General features: G+C 48.4%; 3 protein-coding genes across 3 annotated transcripts; 1 reads left to right on the forward strand and 2 right to left on the reverse strand.

The window, feature by feature from the left end:
- Window positions 1-46: 46 nt before the first annotated feature.
- Window positions 47-3189, forward strand: N7484_000600 (uncharacterized protein; the record flags this gene model as incomplete). Its single annotated transcript, XM_057111021.1, has 3 exons — window positions 47-209; window positions 263-2799; window positions 2887-3189. The coding sequence occupies 3 exons, from the start codon at window positions 47-49 to the stop codon at window positions 3187-3189; spliced, it is 3003 nt and encodes a 1000-aa protein (XP_056978247.1).
- A 1196-nt stretch (window positions 3190-4385) lies between these two features.
- Window positions 4386-5589, reverse strand: N7484_000601 (uncharacterized protein; the record flags this gene model as incomplete). Its single annotated transcript, XM_057111022.1, has 4 exons — window positions 4386-4685; window positions 4752-4946; window positions 4995-5457; window positions 5507-5589. 4 exons carry the CDS (start codon window positions 5587-5589, stop codon window positions 4386-4388), a joined length of 1041 nt encoding a protein of 346 aa, XP_056978248.1.
- Window positions 5590-7532: 1943 nt separating this feature from the next.
- Window positions 7533-8859, reverse strand: N7484_000602 (uncharacterized protein; the record flags this gene model as incomplete). The annotated part of the gene is made up of 2 exons (XM_057111023.1): window positions 7533-8594; window positions 8650-8859. 2 exons carry the CDS (start codon window positions 8857-8859, stop codon window positions 7533-7535), a joined length of 1272 nt encoding a protein of 423 aa, XP_056978249.1.
- Between the last annotated feature and the right edge of the window lie 7411 nt (window positions 8860-16270).

Genomic DNA, 16270 nt, shown 5'->3' on the forward strand with positions numbered 1-16270 from the left:
CGTGGCAGCGGCAGCAGCAGCTTATGCAAAACAATTATCTTTCCACATGCCCATTGAAGAATTGGAACCAATCCCCGTGGCTAGTATGGCATCCGCAGTATCATTTGAGTGTTCAAATTCGGGGTTCCAGATGGGTGTGAACCACGGCTCGGTCACCAACCACTACTATCTGCCCGTTGAAGAAACGAAAGAGACAAAACCTAGGCCTTGTAAGTCGACTGAAAAGCCAAACTAGGATATCAGACTTACTTATTCCTTTCAGGTGATCATTCTCAGGCCCACTATATTATCCCATCCTTGGAAAATCGTCACTTTACTGGCCGTGAGTCCACGCTAGATGAGCTTAAACAGAAGCTATTTCTACAAGCGAATACCGAAAAATTAGCTCTATTCGGACTAGGTGGCATTGGCAAAACACAAATTGCTCTTCAGCTTGCCCGCTGGGTGAAAGAGCATATACCAGACTGCTCCGTTTTCTGGGCTCCTGCTCTTAGTCTCGAGAGTTTTGAGCAGGCTTGTTCGCAAATCGCGAAAGAACTGCAAATCCATCAGGATCCAGACGGTGAAAGTGCGATGGAATTAGTACGCCGGCAGCTAAGCTCTGATAAAGCCGGAAAGTGGCTTTTCATTGTCGATAATGCCGATGACGTGGACTTAACCTTCGATGAGCTTTATCAGAATTTCCCTGCTAGCAAGAAAGGCGTCACTTTGCTCACTACTCGCTCCCGCGAAGTAGCGCTATCGTTCGCAGGAAGGAATATCATTGAGCTCCAAAAGATGACAGCAGAGGAAGGGATTGCTTTCCTAACCAAGATTGTAGGAGAGGACTCGCTTTGTGACCAGAATTCTACTATGCAATTATTGGAAGAGCTGAACTTCCTACCACTAGCGATTGCACAGGCAGCTTACTATATTTGTCGAAATGATGGAACGACGACTCGGTACCTCCAGCTTATGCATAATACCGAGAAAGACCGGATGCGTCTAGCGAGCAAGGAGTTCCGCGATAGCACGCGCTATCCCAAAATGCCAAACGCGGTGACCACCACATGGCTTATCTCATACAACCAAATCAAGGGCTCTGATCCCTCTGCTGCTGATTTGTTGGCATTCATGTCGTACCTTGAGCCAAAAGCAATCCCCCAATCTATTCTCCCTACCCTCGATTCGGAAGAGGAGATGGAGTTTGCTATCGGTACGCTGTGTAGCTATGGATTCCTCACCCGGAGGGACAATAAGAATATGTTTGACATACATAGCCTGGTACAGCTATCAACCCGCGTTTGGATAACAGAGGCACGGAAGACACAAGAGATTATCACAACCGCAACGCAATATATGAGCAAGCATTTTCCATCTAATGAATACACTAATCGTGACGCATGGAGGATGTACATGCCACACGCCCTTGAAATCCTTAAAAGAAAGGAAAGTCAAGATATGAGTGAAAGGTATGCCTTACTTTCCAAAGTTGGGAAATGCATTCTAGCGGATGGCCGAGCAAAAGAAGCTGTCATTCTTTTTAAAGACGTGTGTGCATGGAACGAAAGTCACTATGATGATGAAAATCCTAATCGACTAGCATCTCAGCACGAACTCGCAAGGGCATATATATTCAACTGGCAGATCAAGCAGGCTGTGGAGCTACTTGAGCACGTGGTCGCGGTGCGAGAGGGAACGCTTGACGAAGAACATCCTGATCGACTAGCATCTCAGCACGATCTCGCATGGGCATATCAATCCAACAGGCAGATCAAGCAGGCCGTGGAGCTACTCGAGCATGTGGTTATGGTGCGAGAGACAATACTTGATGAGGAACATCCTGATCGACTAGCATCTCAGCACCATCTCGCAGGGGCATATCGATCCAACGGGCAGATCAAGCAGGCTATGAGGCTACTTAAGCATGTGGTCGCGGTGGCAGGGAGAACGCTCAGTGAAGAGCATCCCAGTCGATTAGCATCTCAGCATAATCTCGCATGGGCATATCGATCCAACGGGCAGATCAAGCAGGCCGTGGAGCTACTTAAGCATGTGGTCGCGGTGCGAGAGACAACACTTGATGAGGAACATCCTGATCGACTAGGGTCTCAGCACGAACTCGCACGAGCATATCTTTCCAACGGGCAGATCAAGCAGGGCGTGGAGCTACTCGAGCATGTGGTCGCGGTGCAGGAGAGAACGCTTGACGAAAAACATCCCTCTCGACTAGCGTCACAGCACGTACTCGCACGAGCATATAAATCTAACGGGCAAATCAATCAGGCCGTGGAGCTACTTCAGCACGTGGTCGCGGTGCGAGGGAGAACGCTTAATGAGGAACATCCCTCTCGACTAGCGTCTCAGCACACTCTTGCACAGGCATATCATTCCAACGGGCAGATCAAGCAGGCCGTGGAACTACTTAAGCTTGTGGTCGCGGTGCGAGAGACAACACTTGATGAGGAAAATCCTGATCGACTAGGGTCTCAGCACACTCTCGCATGGGCATATCGATACAAGGGGCAGATCAAGCAGGCCGTGGAGCTACTTGAGCACGTGGTCGCCGTAAAAGGGAGAACGCTTAATGAAGAACACCCTAATCGACTAGCGTCTCAGCACGAACTCGCACGAGCATATCAATCCAACGGGCAGATCAAGCAGGCCGTGAAGCTACTTCAGCACGTGGTCGCGGTGCGAGGGAGAACGCTTGACGAAGAACATCCTGATCGACTAGCATCTCAGCACGATCTCGCATGGGCATATCAATCCAACAGGCAGATCAAGCAGGCCGTGGAGCTACTCGAGCATGTGGTTATGGTGCGAGAGAGAACACTTGATGAGGAGCATCCTGATCGACTAGGGTCTCAGCACCATCTCGCAGGGGCATATCGATCCAACGGGTAGATTAAGCAGGCCGTGGAGCTACTTAAGCATGTGGTCGCGGTGCAGGAGAGAACACTTGACGAAGAATATCCCTCTCGACTAGCGTCTCAGCACGAACTCGCACTGGTATATGAATTCAACGGGCAGATCAAGCAGGCCGTGGAGCTACTTGAGCATGTGGTCGCGGTGGAAGGGAAAACGCTTGATGAACAGCATCCTGATCGACTGGCGTCTCAGCGCGCTCTCCAAGACATCAAGCAGTCGATCAAAGCAGCGATCACGGAGAACATGTCTCCATCATCTCCCGCTGATATTGAACCTTAGTACATTGTGTTTTGTTGGTTTTTTTTCATGCTTCACGGGGAATAACATCGAAGTCACAGTAAGCCTGAGGTGCACGTGACGGTTTGTGACAATACTATGTAATATACAGAGCCCAGTATAGGAAAAAGAGCTAACTGTATACGGTTAGATCTATCTTGGCACTAGCAATTGAAAGAGAAGTGTGAATGTAAAGATGTTAAAACGCAGAGCGTTTCTGCAAGCTACTGTATCCACCACTGATTTCTTCTTGCTCGTTTGTTCTGGGATTCTTCCAACTTTCATTCGTATTCCCGACTTAAATGTCCGTCCGAGTCTCAGTGAGGCTAGTCAGCTTTCTGGGTCTACTCGATTGGCATGCCAGTCCCTCCTGCATACGAGGGAAGATCATATTACCGACCTGCTGGATTCTGCGACCATCCTCGCATTGTGGCCTCTCTGCCCAAATGTATGAGGCTGAATGCTGCACTATCTCAATCTGTAGTAGTCTCTCACCTCGGGTTCGTCTACCAAGGTCCGAGTCGATCCTCCTGTGCAGTCGAGCTCCAAGATGAGACTAGGGACTTGTTTAGTGTAGCATCTGGGTCCATACTATGAGGTTGAAAAGGCAGTCAAAACGTAGTTTTACCTTCTTCGCACATGTACTCATGGACAAAACGGTCGTAACTCCTGTGGTCCCGGGGTCCGATCTTAGCACCTTGTTCGATGAAATTCAGTTCCAAGATTTGATATTCGATTTAATCAGTAGATCTATTGATTGTCTGTTAAAGACTTTATGATTGTTCTAAAATTTTGAAAGTTTGACTTCGCCCGAAGTCCCGAAAATTGTTGGTGGGTGTATGTGTCCCTGGGATGATCATATATCTTATCAAGGTGGGGGTGACATGGTCACTTACGAATTTTGCAGTCACCTTGTCCTGAAGGATACCGCCTCCTGATCCGTAAAGACTCTGTAGCGAGCGAGTACAAATCAAGTTTATGCTGGGGTTGAAGGATGGGAGGGATCAAAGGGGTAATCAAGTGCTACTGTTGTCTGTCCATGGATTGTAACTTCAAACCGATCTACAAGGGGATGTGAGAATTAACAGCCTTGGAACACTACAGTAAGGGTTTTAATCAAGACATTTACAGAAAGCAAAAAGTGAAGATAAAAAATGTCCACTGAATTGGATATCATTCGTGGGGATGTAGCAGTCTAACTAATCAAGAGACAGTCGCCGATCTCTCAGAGACTCCGGCACAGGAGTGTGTCCAGAGATCGTGTGGAAATCATAAGATGCGCGAATTGAATGGGCTTTGCCGGCCAGAATCGGTTTCAATCCGTACCCAAAGTTCAGAACGCACCGGATACCACATATGAGAGACAAAATCGTCAGGATCAATGATGCAAATGCGAAAAGGAGCATGATGTTTTTGGTAGGTGTTCGCGCAAGGAAACTGTGGCCAAAGAGTACAATAACTCGGGACAGTAGGTATGCGATCATAGCCAAATGGCAGATCTGTTTCTGTTAATCACTGAATACACATTTTGATGTCGGAAATAAAGTACTAGAGGATTGACTCACAATAACAAACAGCATGAGTGGCTTGTGCTCCTTGCGGACAAAGTATACCCCAAAGACCATAATCAATGTGAGGGTTGGTATTATTGACATGGTCAAGCCGAACTCTGGCTCAGCGAAGTGAACATCGATCAAGCCATACTGCAGTACGAAACAGATAATGAAGAAAGCATCTAGCTTGACAAGGACAACATAAACCTGTTTTCAGTCAGCGGGTGTAGGTAAAAGTCTCGATCATGTACTAACTTCATAGGCGAGATGTCGAGCTCTTGTATGTGAGTCACCCTGCACACTTCGGTAGATTGACCAGGCATATTGATTATGTAGTTTGTATGCAAGCCCCCAGATTGCAACAGTGCAAAGTCCAAAGAAGATGGGGGCGGCAAGTTGAGGGCCTCGGATTTGCGGCCAAATGTTTCGACTGATATCCACCAGCGGTTGGTCATACATTGTCCGTTGCTCAGGCATGGTCTCGCAAAAGCCTTTCATCGCTGGATATTGCATGGCCGCGAACGCCACGGCAAGCACATTACTGATGCAGATGGCAAACAGTAGAATGTTATTTTTGTGACGCATAGCATCAAAAGAAAGCAAGAGTTCATAGACGCTAGCGAACCATGTAAGTGCAGCCTCCAGAGGAACAATATATGAAGGGGTGATTTGAATGGCTTCTGGGCGCATCCACAGTTGCCAATGCACAAGGATATAACTAGATTTTATTAGATTGACCGTACACTTGGGAGCTGAGTGATACGCACGTTTCGAGAACGAGGATTATTAACATTTGGCTCCCCATTACTCCGCCAAAGGCCCATTCAGTGGTGCTTCTGGGAGTGTACATTTTCAATCACTGGAACATTCCGAGGTCGCGTTTGGCTCAAGGAGAATTTCGGATCTACTCTATTATAAGGGTCTTTAAGGGTCTTTAAGGATCTTCCAGGGGCGCCACCATTTTTTTCCTAAGTGGAGCAGCCTCTGAAGGAACTATTGGGTCGGTCATGCGGGGCGACCTCATGAAACGGCTACGGGCAACGAATCAAAAACATTTTTGCCCACTATGTAGATGCTTAGGCTCCAGCGTGCGCTTGGTCGCAAGAATTGGACCTGGGTAGGCACACTCCAGAATGAGACCAAGAGTTGAGATAGTGGGGGCTCGACATAATGCGATGGGGCAGAGAAGTCAGTTCCGCGGCACCGCCAGCTTTCTTGTACTCGCTTATGGACAAATTGTTACGACGATTCTTAAATTTTTCTGGGATGGAAAATTCAAGTTTTATGTCCATTTTTCTTGATAAATATTCATGGCCATTGATTGCATGATCATTATTTCAAGCTTACTAAAATACGACAGGACTCGGTCGTGGACGGGCGGACGATTCAGTTCCGAGGACTCTCTCGACTATTCCAGGCTTGTCAACGTTGAAGACTGTCAACCGAGCATTTCACAGATCCTAGGAGAATGGCATAGATTATCTTGTCAGGTTAAAATATTGGTCCCAAAAACAAGAAAAAAAAAAAACTTTGTCCCATTGACTCAAAACAACGGTGCGTATATATATATACTTGGGGAGGTTTGTTTTTCTGCGGAGGTGACAAAATCATGCATTTGCAATTGACTTGGTCTTGGGACCACCTGACAAGTTTTTATCAAAGTTGTAGTAAGCGAGTACATCTCTGGAGTTCTAGGTTTATATGTATGTACGGGTTGGGTACCAACCAAGGATGTGATGGGACCAAAGGGGTAATCCATTGCCAGGTACTGCCATTCGTTGACTTCCAAATCCCCTCCGAGGGAATGCGGAGACAAGGCATACCGACCAGGTAACTAATATGAACCTGGTTCAAGAAATCAAGAGACAGCTAAAAGGCTTCAGGTGTAGGGCTAAGACCAAATTTACATGAAAGATTTAGAATAAAAAATTTCCACTGAATTGGATATCATTCATGGGGATGTGGTAGTCTCGAATCCACACAGAATCGAGACAAGGCACCATGCGCTCTCATACATGTAAAGAGGAACAAGGGCCCGTTAAAACTAGGTACACAAAGGGGGCAAAGGGGGGATGGTTTCAATCTTAGGTCTCGGAAGCCTTAGGTCCCCAGAGACCGAATTCTTCTTTTTGCAGATTTTCTCTCTCTTTTTTGCTTTTTTTGTGGCCTGTGATCTATAGCAACGAGCGTTGCAATAGTTCACCCACGGAGTTGCGAACCCCAAGGCGAAAGGCTAGACACATTAAAGGCTTTTTTTCTGAGGGGGTAAATGTTGACAAGGGGTTTGTGTAGCAGCCGTGCTGCGGAAAGATCGTCGTGGGTTGGATGCAAAGGCGCAGCGCCAAGGCGCGCAGCAGGAACAATATTGTCGAGGATTGTCCTTGACATGAGAAGCGAAATGGGGGAAATGACAAATGCGATATGGTAAACAGAAAGGCTCGCTCGTGCAATGCTATGTGGAATAAGATCAAAAATGCAGATGATGACCCAAAATATGGGAACAAGGAAAAGGAAGGGTATGCAATTTTTGGAACAAGAAGAAAAAGAGGCTGATCTCGGCTCTGGTCCTTGAGACCGAAGCCGAATGCAAAGCTGAAGTGGAGAATGATATGAGGTTGGGTCGAGAGATGCGGTCGATAGCGAGGATTAGGGTTTTCTTGCCGAGTCGGACCGACGTGAAGCAGATGCTCCTTCAAATAATCTATGCGGTCAAGATGAAATTAAAGGGCGCACCGAAGAATTATGTGCAAGACGCCAAAAACACTTTTGGGAGGCTGCTTCTTCTGTCGCCGTTTACATCATACCAGCATAGACTGGGTCAACCACCATCTGAGGCTGTGGAGGAAACTGCTGCAGTTGCTGCTGCTGAGTGATGTACATTGCCTCCTGTTGCTGGTAAGCGTCGGTAGGCATGTATTGCATCTCAGACGAGGGCGCAGGTGACGGCGAGCAGGTGTTCACAGCTGGATGAGTGGCCATTTGCGTTTGTGCGAATGCCACATTCTCCGGTGTAATGGGTGGGGTAAGGTAGCCGTGGGGCACGGTCAACTGCTGGGACTTCTGAGGGGTGGCAAGACCGATTTCTCCATTGTATGGCTTGGACTCCACAGGAGTCTCGACCGGAGGAGTGCAACGGGCATAGTTGGCCAAAGAAGCCTGGCGGTTGAGGAACTGCTCCAAAACCTTAGAAACACGCGAACAGTGGGCAGAGGCGTACTTCCGGGCAACGACAGCAGAAGGCTGGTGGAGCTGCTGGGACAGACCGACAAGAGTCGTCGAATCATACTGGGAGGCCCAGTGAGTGTGACGAGGCTGAGGTCGGTTGAGAATGCAGCGCGACAGTGCCAGGGCAGCCCGGGCGAGCTCCGCCGACGGCTTGGACACGAAGTCACGGTGGAACAGGGCAATCTCTAAGATGTAGAGTGCCATGTGCTCCACCTCTGGGTCGTAGGGCTCATCCAGGACAGCGATCTGGAGGAAGCTGTCCACAGTCGGGTGTCCAATGGTCCAGCCAAGGGTCTGCAGGACGTGCCACTCCATCTGGATGAACATATCGTCATCATACAGAGAGCAGCACATCGACTTCAGCTCCTTGACGGTTGGAACCCGATCCTTCTTGTCGTTGTACTTCGCGGCGATGAGGAGGGCTGCACAACCAACGAGCTGGTAGTGACGCTTGTAGACCACACGCTTGGAGCAGTAACGATCCAAGAGGTTGATGGCCAGGAACAGTGTCGACGGCAGCAGTTGGAATGCAGTGTGGGCCTCAATCAGGAAGTCCAGGAGGTACGGTCGCATAAACCACTGGATCTCGGTCTGGATATCAATTGATTCAACGTCCGGAAGCGTTTGGCCCTAGTTCATGTCATGTCAGCAACAGATAGTCAACCAATCACATACGACTACTCACATCCATTTCCAGCATGTGGCTCAGGACATCATCCCGAAGCTCATCGCTGGCGAGTCTGGACAGCTGATCCGCGATAGCATATTGCCGCTCACGAGCAACGAGCTTGTCGTGCTCCTGTTTGGCCTGCTTCTCGGCACGCAAACGGTAGTCATCTTCGATGAAGAACGTATCACAAGGCTGATAGCTGGACCGGGGGCGCATGTAATCCATGGTGAAAAGTAGTGGGGAACCGGAGTGAAAAAAGTACGAGGCGAGACTTGATTAGCTTTGCTGAATACCGAGTGAAGGAACCTGAAATGTCGGCGATTTCAGGAAACGACGGAGATTAAGAGAATGACAGTCGTCTGATTAGACGTGGGAGTTCAAATGAATGACTGAATGGTAGTTGGAAAGATTAAAGAGTGGACCAGCTTCGAGACAATAGTCTGTGGATGCTGAGAAGAAGACAAGCCGGGATACCGGGAGGAAGTCTTCAAGGATTGAAAGCTGTTGGGCGGAATTAAGAATTAGCGAATGACACCGACGACGAGGTGATTAGGAATTAGAATTAAGTAGACGAGGTAGAGAATGAATGAAGTGGAACAAAGAGAAAGGGAAGCGAGCACATTTGAGAATCGCCAGATATAAGGGTACGTAACTCCTTCGGAGTATACTGACCCAGATAAAGGCCTTCGGGTAGAGGGTACAATGCAACCCTTACCGCGACGGCGAGTCTGGCATCTAGGCTAGCCCGCAGGAATGATCCGATGAATTAAGATTCTGTGGGATACCAGTCCGAGAGATGAAGCACGAGTCAACGTCTTCACCCCTGGTCCTGTCTTGCGGAATGTGGGACAACCCTATGTAGGGGGGAGTTGATCGTCAGGGGAGGGGAGAGAACGTGCAACAAGGATTTCAACGTACACTTCACGAGTTAACGTGTTCAGGATGAACCTCCAGGTCGATTGTGAAAAATCAAAAGGGTTAGTAGGAAGGAAAGGGTTGTTCAACGGCTTTCAGAGAATCATCCAAACGGATAAGTCACTCAAAGTCAGAGAAAAGAAACCGGTCCTAGATTCAATTACGTTAGTGGCTTGTTCAACTGACGATCAATAATAAAAACGATAGAAACGACAGCAAGTATGTGTTGCCAAGGTGTTGTTAGTTGTCCGCCGGAATGTGTCCAACCCCAGGATAGGATATTTTCATGACCCCCTCGCTGGACCTTGAACAGGTTCAAGAATAGGGCCCGTCAGGGAGAATATCAAGCCTGGCAGCCCCAGTGATTTTAAGGAAACCCTGGGGAAGTGCATTCCGCACTACCTGCCATCGCCATATAATTCCCCCTGACACCCATTATTGCCTTGTCCCCTCAAGGCCTACCAGCTTCTCAGATTGTCTCCTTTTGCACAAATGTCGAGGTTCCACTCCTGACACACATTTCAACCGGATTGATATGGAGGTGATCGGAGTATCCTGATATTCCAGGTGACCTGGGTTGGACATATAGGACATCGTTTCAACATATTGATCCGAATTGCCTGACCCCTGATTCCTTTCCTCTTCATTCACAAGCCAAAAGTGTCCTATTGTGGTTCTTCCACCTGCACTGCCATACAGATCCTTTCGTCTGAACTTCGATCTCGGGGGATTTCGACATTCCGGCCTGGACAAGCATGCAACCAAAAAAAAAATTTCTGCACTCACCCAAATCAACAAGCCCAAAAATCAATCAAACACGGCAAACGCAAGGTTTCCGTATCATTCGACTGATTTCCGAGAGGTTGTCCCTACTGTTCGCTCGTCTAGCCGGTAGGAGCTGGACCAGGAGGGAATCGTCGGGGTCCGGGGATCAGGAGGGCACCGCGGGACAGATCGGACGAAAGGGTCGCCGTTTGAGCTAACAAACGTCGAGAATGGGAGGATCGTCGGAGTTCGAGGAGGGGATTCGACTCGACAGGAGTGCCAGTGCAAGTTGAGGCGTCAGAAACGTTCAACCGGATGACCAGGACTCCGTGCTCTCCACTAATTGGCAAAGGGAGGGGAGAAAGGGAAGAAGAAAAGGGTATCGAAGAAGAGAAGGGGAGGGAGGAGTACAAGGAGGAGGAATTTGATGATTCTCTCTCCAGGCGGGTGTGGGAAAGAAAAGAAGAGAAGGGAGATGTACGCAGCTTTAGCTGTGCGGTACGGTCATGACGAGGTTTCGCGGGTGGAGGCTGAACTACGGTAATACGTGTATTCGTAAGGGCGGGGGTCAATTTCGGCTCTGGACCTGCAAGGACGCACTGTGCGAGACTTGGATGGTTTGAAACCGTCTTGAATCCCCTAAAGGAGTTTACGTGCATTTGATTACCCCATTTCAAAAAGGAGGTTAATGTACGTACGGAGTACAGGAGATTTGGTCGCTAGAATCTCACGTATGGCGGTTTACACCGACCACTCCACCCCAGCCCTGAGCTTTCCACGGGAGTTGGGATAATTTTTACACTACAAGCGTTATCATGTAGATGACTTATTTTTTACTATTTTTTGGGTGTCTTGTATGTCACTGATGAACGAACTCAACTTAACTACCGTAATCCCTAGACCCAAAAGGAGCACCTTCAGGAGTTGCGGGCCTGAGCCCGGAGTGGCCCTTGCTCGCGTGGGAAACCGGGTTCATTACAACGAGATGTATCGACTCTAAGCAACTGGGATCAAGCAAACTCTCTCGCATCACTAGTTGTATCATTTCAAATCAGATATCCGAAACCTTCAATGTATACAGGAACCAATGTTTCCAAGGTTTGAACCGGACGCCGCGACCCAGTCATTTTGAGTACTCGTACTTTATACAACAGAACAACTAGAGTACTGGGACCACTTAAAAGCAAGATTCACCATTCTCGAAAATCGCCCAATACGGCACTTGCTCCTGTGGGACTAAACTATTGGTAAGATCGTCTCTCTGAGACTGATCACCACGGAGGCCTTGACATTAGGGAATGTACCCCAAAGATTAATCTTTATTCATTCCGTCTCCTTGAAACTGCTAGAATCAAGGCAAGTTCAAATACTGGGCGCGACTCAATTCCGGCCCCAATTTGCTGATCGACTCGTACCCGCGTATCGGTTCTTTTCGTTGGATAGTCCCCCTGGCTAGTGCGAATGGTTCCTTTGATACGGTCGCGTTCTAGGGTCCCTGACTGGCCCAGGATCACCTTGCCATTGACTTCATCCAGCTCAGCTGTGCTGTGGGTACTCTTGGCTGCTCGCCCAACTAGTGAGTCCTCGGTCCCGAGCCTCCTTTGTCTGGTGTCCTTTCCATGTGGAGAGTCTTAGACAGCCAAAGCAGGTTCTCAGGGCCCACGTTCCCCGATTCTTTCCCATGGAACTTGATTCGACTCTCTTTATCCGTGCTGAACTCCGTGCCATTGCGCTGATTGCGTGCCCTTTATCTCTGCACACGCAACTCTCCGTGCCGCCCGTGGGACTCCGTGCATCAACATGATTAGTCCCCAGCTTCGCAGCCCAAGATAAAGTTTGGAGGCGAGATGGCTGGCTCGACTCATCCCCTTCCGTTTCCAGAACGATTTCCATGCACGTCAGGTCTCATAATCCTCCCCAATTCGTAGCCAATCGATGCGCCTTGTATCTGGTAGCTCCACACATGTCGATTAATTGTACGGGCTGGCGCGGGGATCCCCTTGCTTCGTCCCCTACCAAGCGCTCTGTCCTGAGGAAGGGAGGGACAAACTTCCACTGGATTTGTCGGGACTCCACCATGGACATGGGCTTTTGTATGCGACTTGGCCGTTTTTGCAATTGCGCAAGAGTGCGACCGACACATTTGATGCAAATATGTCCTATAGATCTTTACCAGTGTCATCCATGGACTGTGCAGTTGGCTCCCTAAAACCGCCCAGGCGCGCAGATCCAATGCGTGATTTACTTTAATGCATTCAGGTCTTGACGCAATCTCCACTTGCCAACGGAGAATCCAGCCTCGTGGTTCGTGGTGACGGTGAAGTCAGACAACAAAAAAAGGAACGAAAGGGCGGCATCTCTGTGCGACTGCGATTGCAAGTAAGGGATTTCCAAATAAGGTAATTGAATGGACGCGCCTACAGATCGCAAACATGTTCGGTTCATTGTACTGTAGTTGAGTTCAATAGAGGTTGGTAACTATGGCATGCCAGGGACGCGCCATCTACGGAGTATGGTCGATCTTATTACCCTGAGATTAAGGGTAATTTGATACAGTTGCAACGCTAGAAAATCCAGTTTGGCAACGGAATGCGCCATTTCGTAAATTGTGCACACTAAAGTACTCAAACGAACATCCGTCTCGAGACTACTGCACTATGCGTCGCCGACCAAGTTTCAATCCAACTTTTGAAGGTACTTTCGGAGAAGGGGCTAACATGTTTCAACGACCTCAAAACATTTCCTGGTGCCGCCAGAAGACAGCATGCCAAAAGTACTGTACAGAATTATGCCTGCGCACTCGTGCCATTAGTCTTATACGGTTCTCCGGAGTCATCATTACGGAGAACCCAACGTGCGCGTTTTCTAAATAAAGCACCGGTGGACCAGCCCACCGCTAATTAATATCAAGGACGGAATTCTGTCCCACCCCCAGTCTGAACACAAATCCCTTGAATCAACCCCAGAATAATCTGACACGATGTCGATCTACAGAACTATTGGATCAGATGGCATCTTTGTGAAATGGCCCAGATCAGGCCCCGTCAGGACAAGAAATCATGTCGCAAAAAGGGGAAAGGGGGTGACGACTGGAGCCGAGAAACTCGTAATGTATGCAAGACGTGGGCCGCACCAATGCAGGCGAACATGAATCCCCGGGGCGTAAGTTCCTTCGGAAAGCCCGTACCCATGGCGACCCGGATGGCTTGGAAACTAGTACTGCTGACACACCCGATGCGCCCGGTCTTGTCTTCATTTTAAGGGGTCGCGAAAAAATGGAGGCTATTTTTGGTTTTAGAGTCTCTACGTCCCTTATCTTGTACTACGTGCGTTTGAACGGGGTTTCAACTTGCCGAGGAGCTGTGAAAGCGCGCGCATAGCGGGTGAGATTCGGATCGGTCTGCAACCATGGGGTTCTTCTGTCGGACATGTAGATAAGGTGACAAATGCGTGGTTATGTTTCCTTTTTTTGCTACTAACGATTTGGTAAATTCAGTGTATAGATAGTATAAAAAGTGATGCTGAACTGGTCAACTTGAGGAATCTACTGGATCAGACCACCAAGGAGTCCAGCTGGTCCCTCACTCTGTCAAGTCAAGCATTAACATGGGATAGAACTTAGTTCAACAAAGTACCAGGAAATGCATGGTTATCGAGGGGGTGATTGCTAGGGATTGCTTTAATCTCCGTTCCGCACCGTTGATTCGATGGTACTGGGTTGGTTTCTCCTGTTGCTGCGAGATCCCATCAAAGTAGAGACATGAGGTATAGATCGCTTCTCCCTTGCGCACCAGCAAACACTCTCCAACGTTCACTTCCCCACGCTTTTGTGACTTGGACCTGCAGAAGCGGCAAACTATTGTAATCTGGCTGAAATTCCCGTGACAAGGGGGATATTTCTTCAACATACAGCACTTTAGATTGCAATCCCGAGTCGGTACTTCTTGAGGGTTTCGGATTGCTGCATCATCTGATCTACCGCCTGCAGGAACTGTTGTGGGGGACTCATTGAAGAGTCATTGACCTAAATATGATTGCCGTGTTTGATACCATACTCAGTCAACTGGTGGCTTTCACCGACATTAGGGACGAACCTTCAGTACATTCCCGAGTATATATCAACTGGTTTGTTCGTGTACATTACTCATCATTTACAGTCGTCTGAGACCTGTAGATAATACCAAAAGAAAATCCGGTACGGTATCGGAGTATATGCAAATTGATTTGTCTCTAACATCTCAACCATGGAAAGTCGCGCCCATGTACATAATCATGACTCCACAGTCTCAACAACGGTTTTCTCCTAGGGCCGTGCCGGAAGAGAAACCATGGTAAAGATCGCAGAACTTGAAAAGCGTTTTTCGCCGGTTTTACTCACCAAAAGGTCTTGAGTTGGTCTCCGCCCCGCTAGGTTGACAGCTTTTGCACTCCACTGGTTTTTGACGTGAAAATCGAGTGGCAATTGACCGGATGTAGCGGGTACCGTACACAAACGTCGGCTTCCCGGCTTTCAACGAGTTCTGTGCCGACTAGCGTAGGAAGCTGGAAAATGGCTGTAACCTTGAAATGAGGTAATTGTAGTTTGGTACTTTTGATATGTACAATTGTTCTATAAGGAGATATGTCCTAATCCTTCGGCCCCAAGATTATCTTACGATTAATTACAATTGCCTGAAAATCCAACTTGATGTATCGAAGAATATTAACTTATGTACTCGACGACTGTACTTGACCGGTGAAGAGTTTTCTGCCTCATTGCCCCTCTGCGGAGTGTGCTGCATCGTGAAGTTTTTTCTCTGCGGGAACCACCCCACCACGTTCAATGTTTCCTGTTCGGGCTTCCTTAAATTAAGAGTGGTTCCGGGGTCGTGGACAAGCTGCGTCAAGCTTGCATCATTAAGTAAGACCAATGTAGCATTCATTAGTATCTCCTGGAACTGGAAATTATGGTTCTTGGCAAAAACAGGCCGGTGTATCTCGTATCTTAAACCTTGACTATGTATGATCTCGATTTCCAATGGCGAATTCGATATCTCAAGTAGATGCATTCAACGTCTGTCAAGAGGCAAAAATCTTCGCGTGACCCCACCGCGAATTAGAGTGGTGCTAATTAGCAACGCGAATCGAATGGTCAAGACAATATGACCTCTTTCGGTAAGGCCTATGTGTAAAGTGGATGGGTGGAGGCTCAACCATGGGTTAAGGGTATTTTTGACCTCCCCTATTCCCCGCCCCTTTTCTTTGCAGATTGGAATAGATCAGATCCTACACCGGTTTTTGAGCTGCTCTTCTTTGCATAGGCACTGCTTGGTTAGCTCATATACCAGGATGCTGTCAGTCTGAACGGGTTCCACTGCATTCCTCCCTGCTTCCTGACAAGATCAGTCCGATTGACGGCGAAAGGCAATCGGGAGAGTAAGGCTGTTCAGTACGGCGCTAAACCGGACGGAGTTTAGACTCAGAAACAGAGTGGAGATTACCCGTGTAAAGAACAAGGGCTCCACTTCGGAGCTTTCTGGATACAGTACAGATTACTTAACATGCGCGTCTGAAAGATTAATTGTGCGGAGAGGGCTTAGTCGTGAGGACGCACTTCAAGAACCTGTTCGAAATCCCTCTATCTTTAGCTTTACATGCAAGTGCAGGGATCATGTCCAGCCTGAATTTGGGGGCGATCCATAGCTTTGTGTACGGCTTAGTGTCAACCTCGGCTTGACTATGCCGTCATTGCCAGTTCGCGTCTCACACTTTGCGTTAGTCTGGCGTATGCCGTGGCTGAAGCTCACTTGCAGAACCAACTGCAATTTTTCAATAAAGCTTGTGAGACGTCCCGTCTCCGTGAGACTATGCAAATGTTCTCTGTTTGCTGGTCACATCCTATCTATGGACAGCGCATATGCATCAGCGTCTCGGCCACCCTCCGTATAGGGGGCGACCGGCAAGAATTTGATTTCCA

This window comes from Penicillium longicatenatum (genome assembly GCF_028827895.1).
Source record: "Penicillium longicatenatum strain IBT 33135 chromosome Unknown contig_11_segment0_segment0, whole genome shotgun sequence".
Classification (NCBI taxonomy): domain Eukaryota; kingdom Fungi; phylum Ascomycota; class Eurotiomycetes; order Eurotiales; family Aspergillaceae; genus Penicillium; species Penicillium longicatenatum.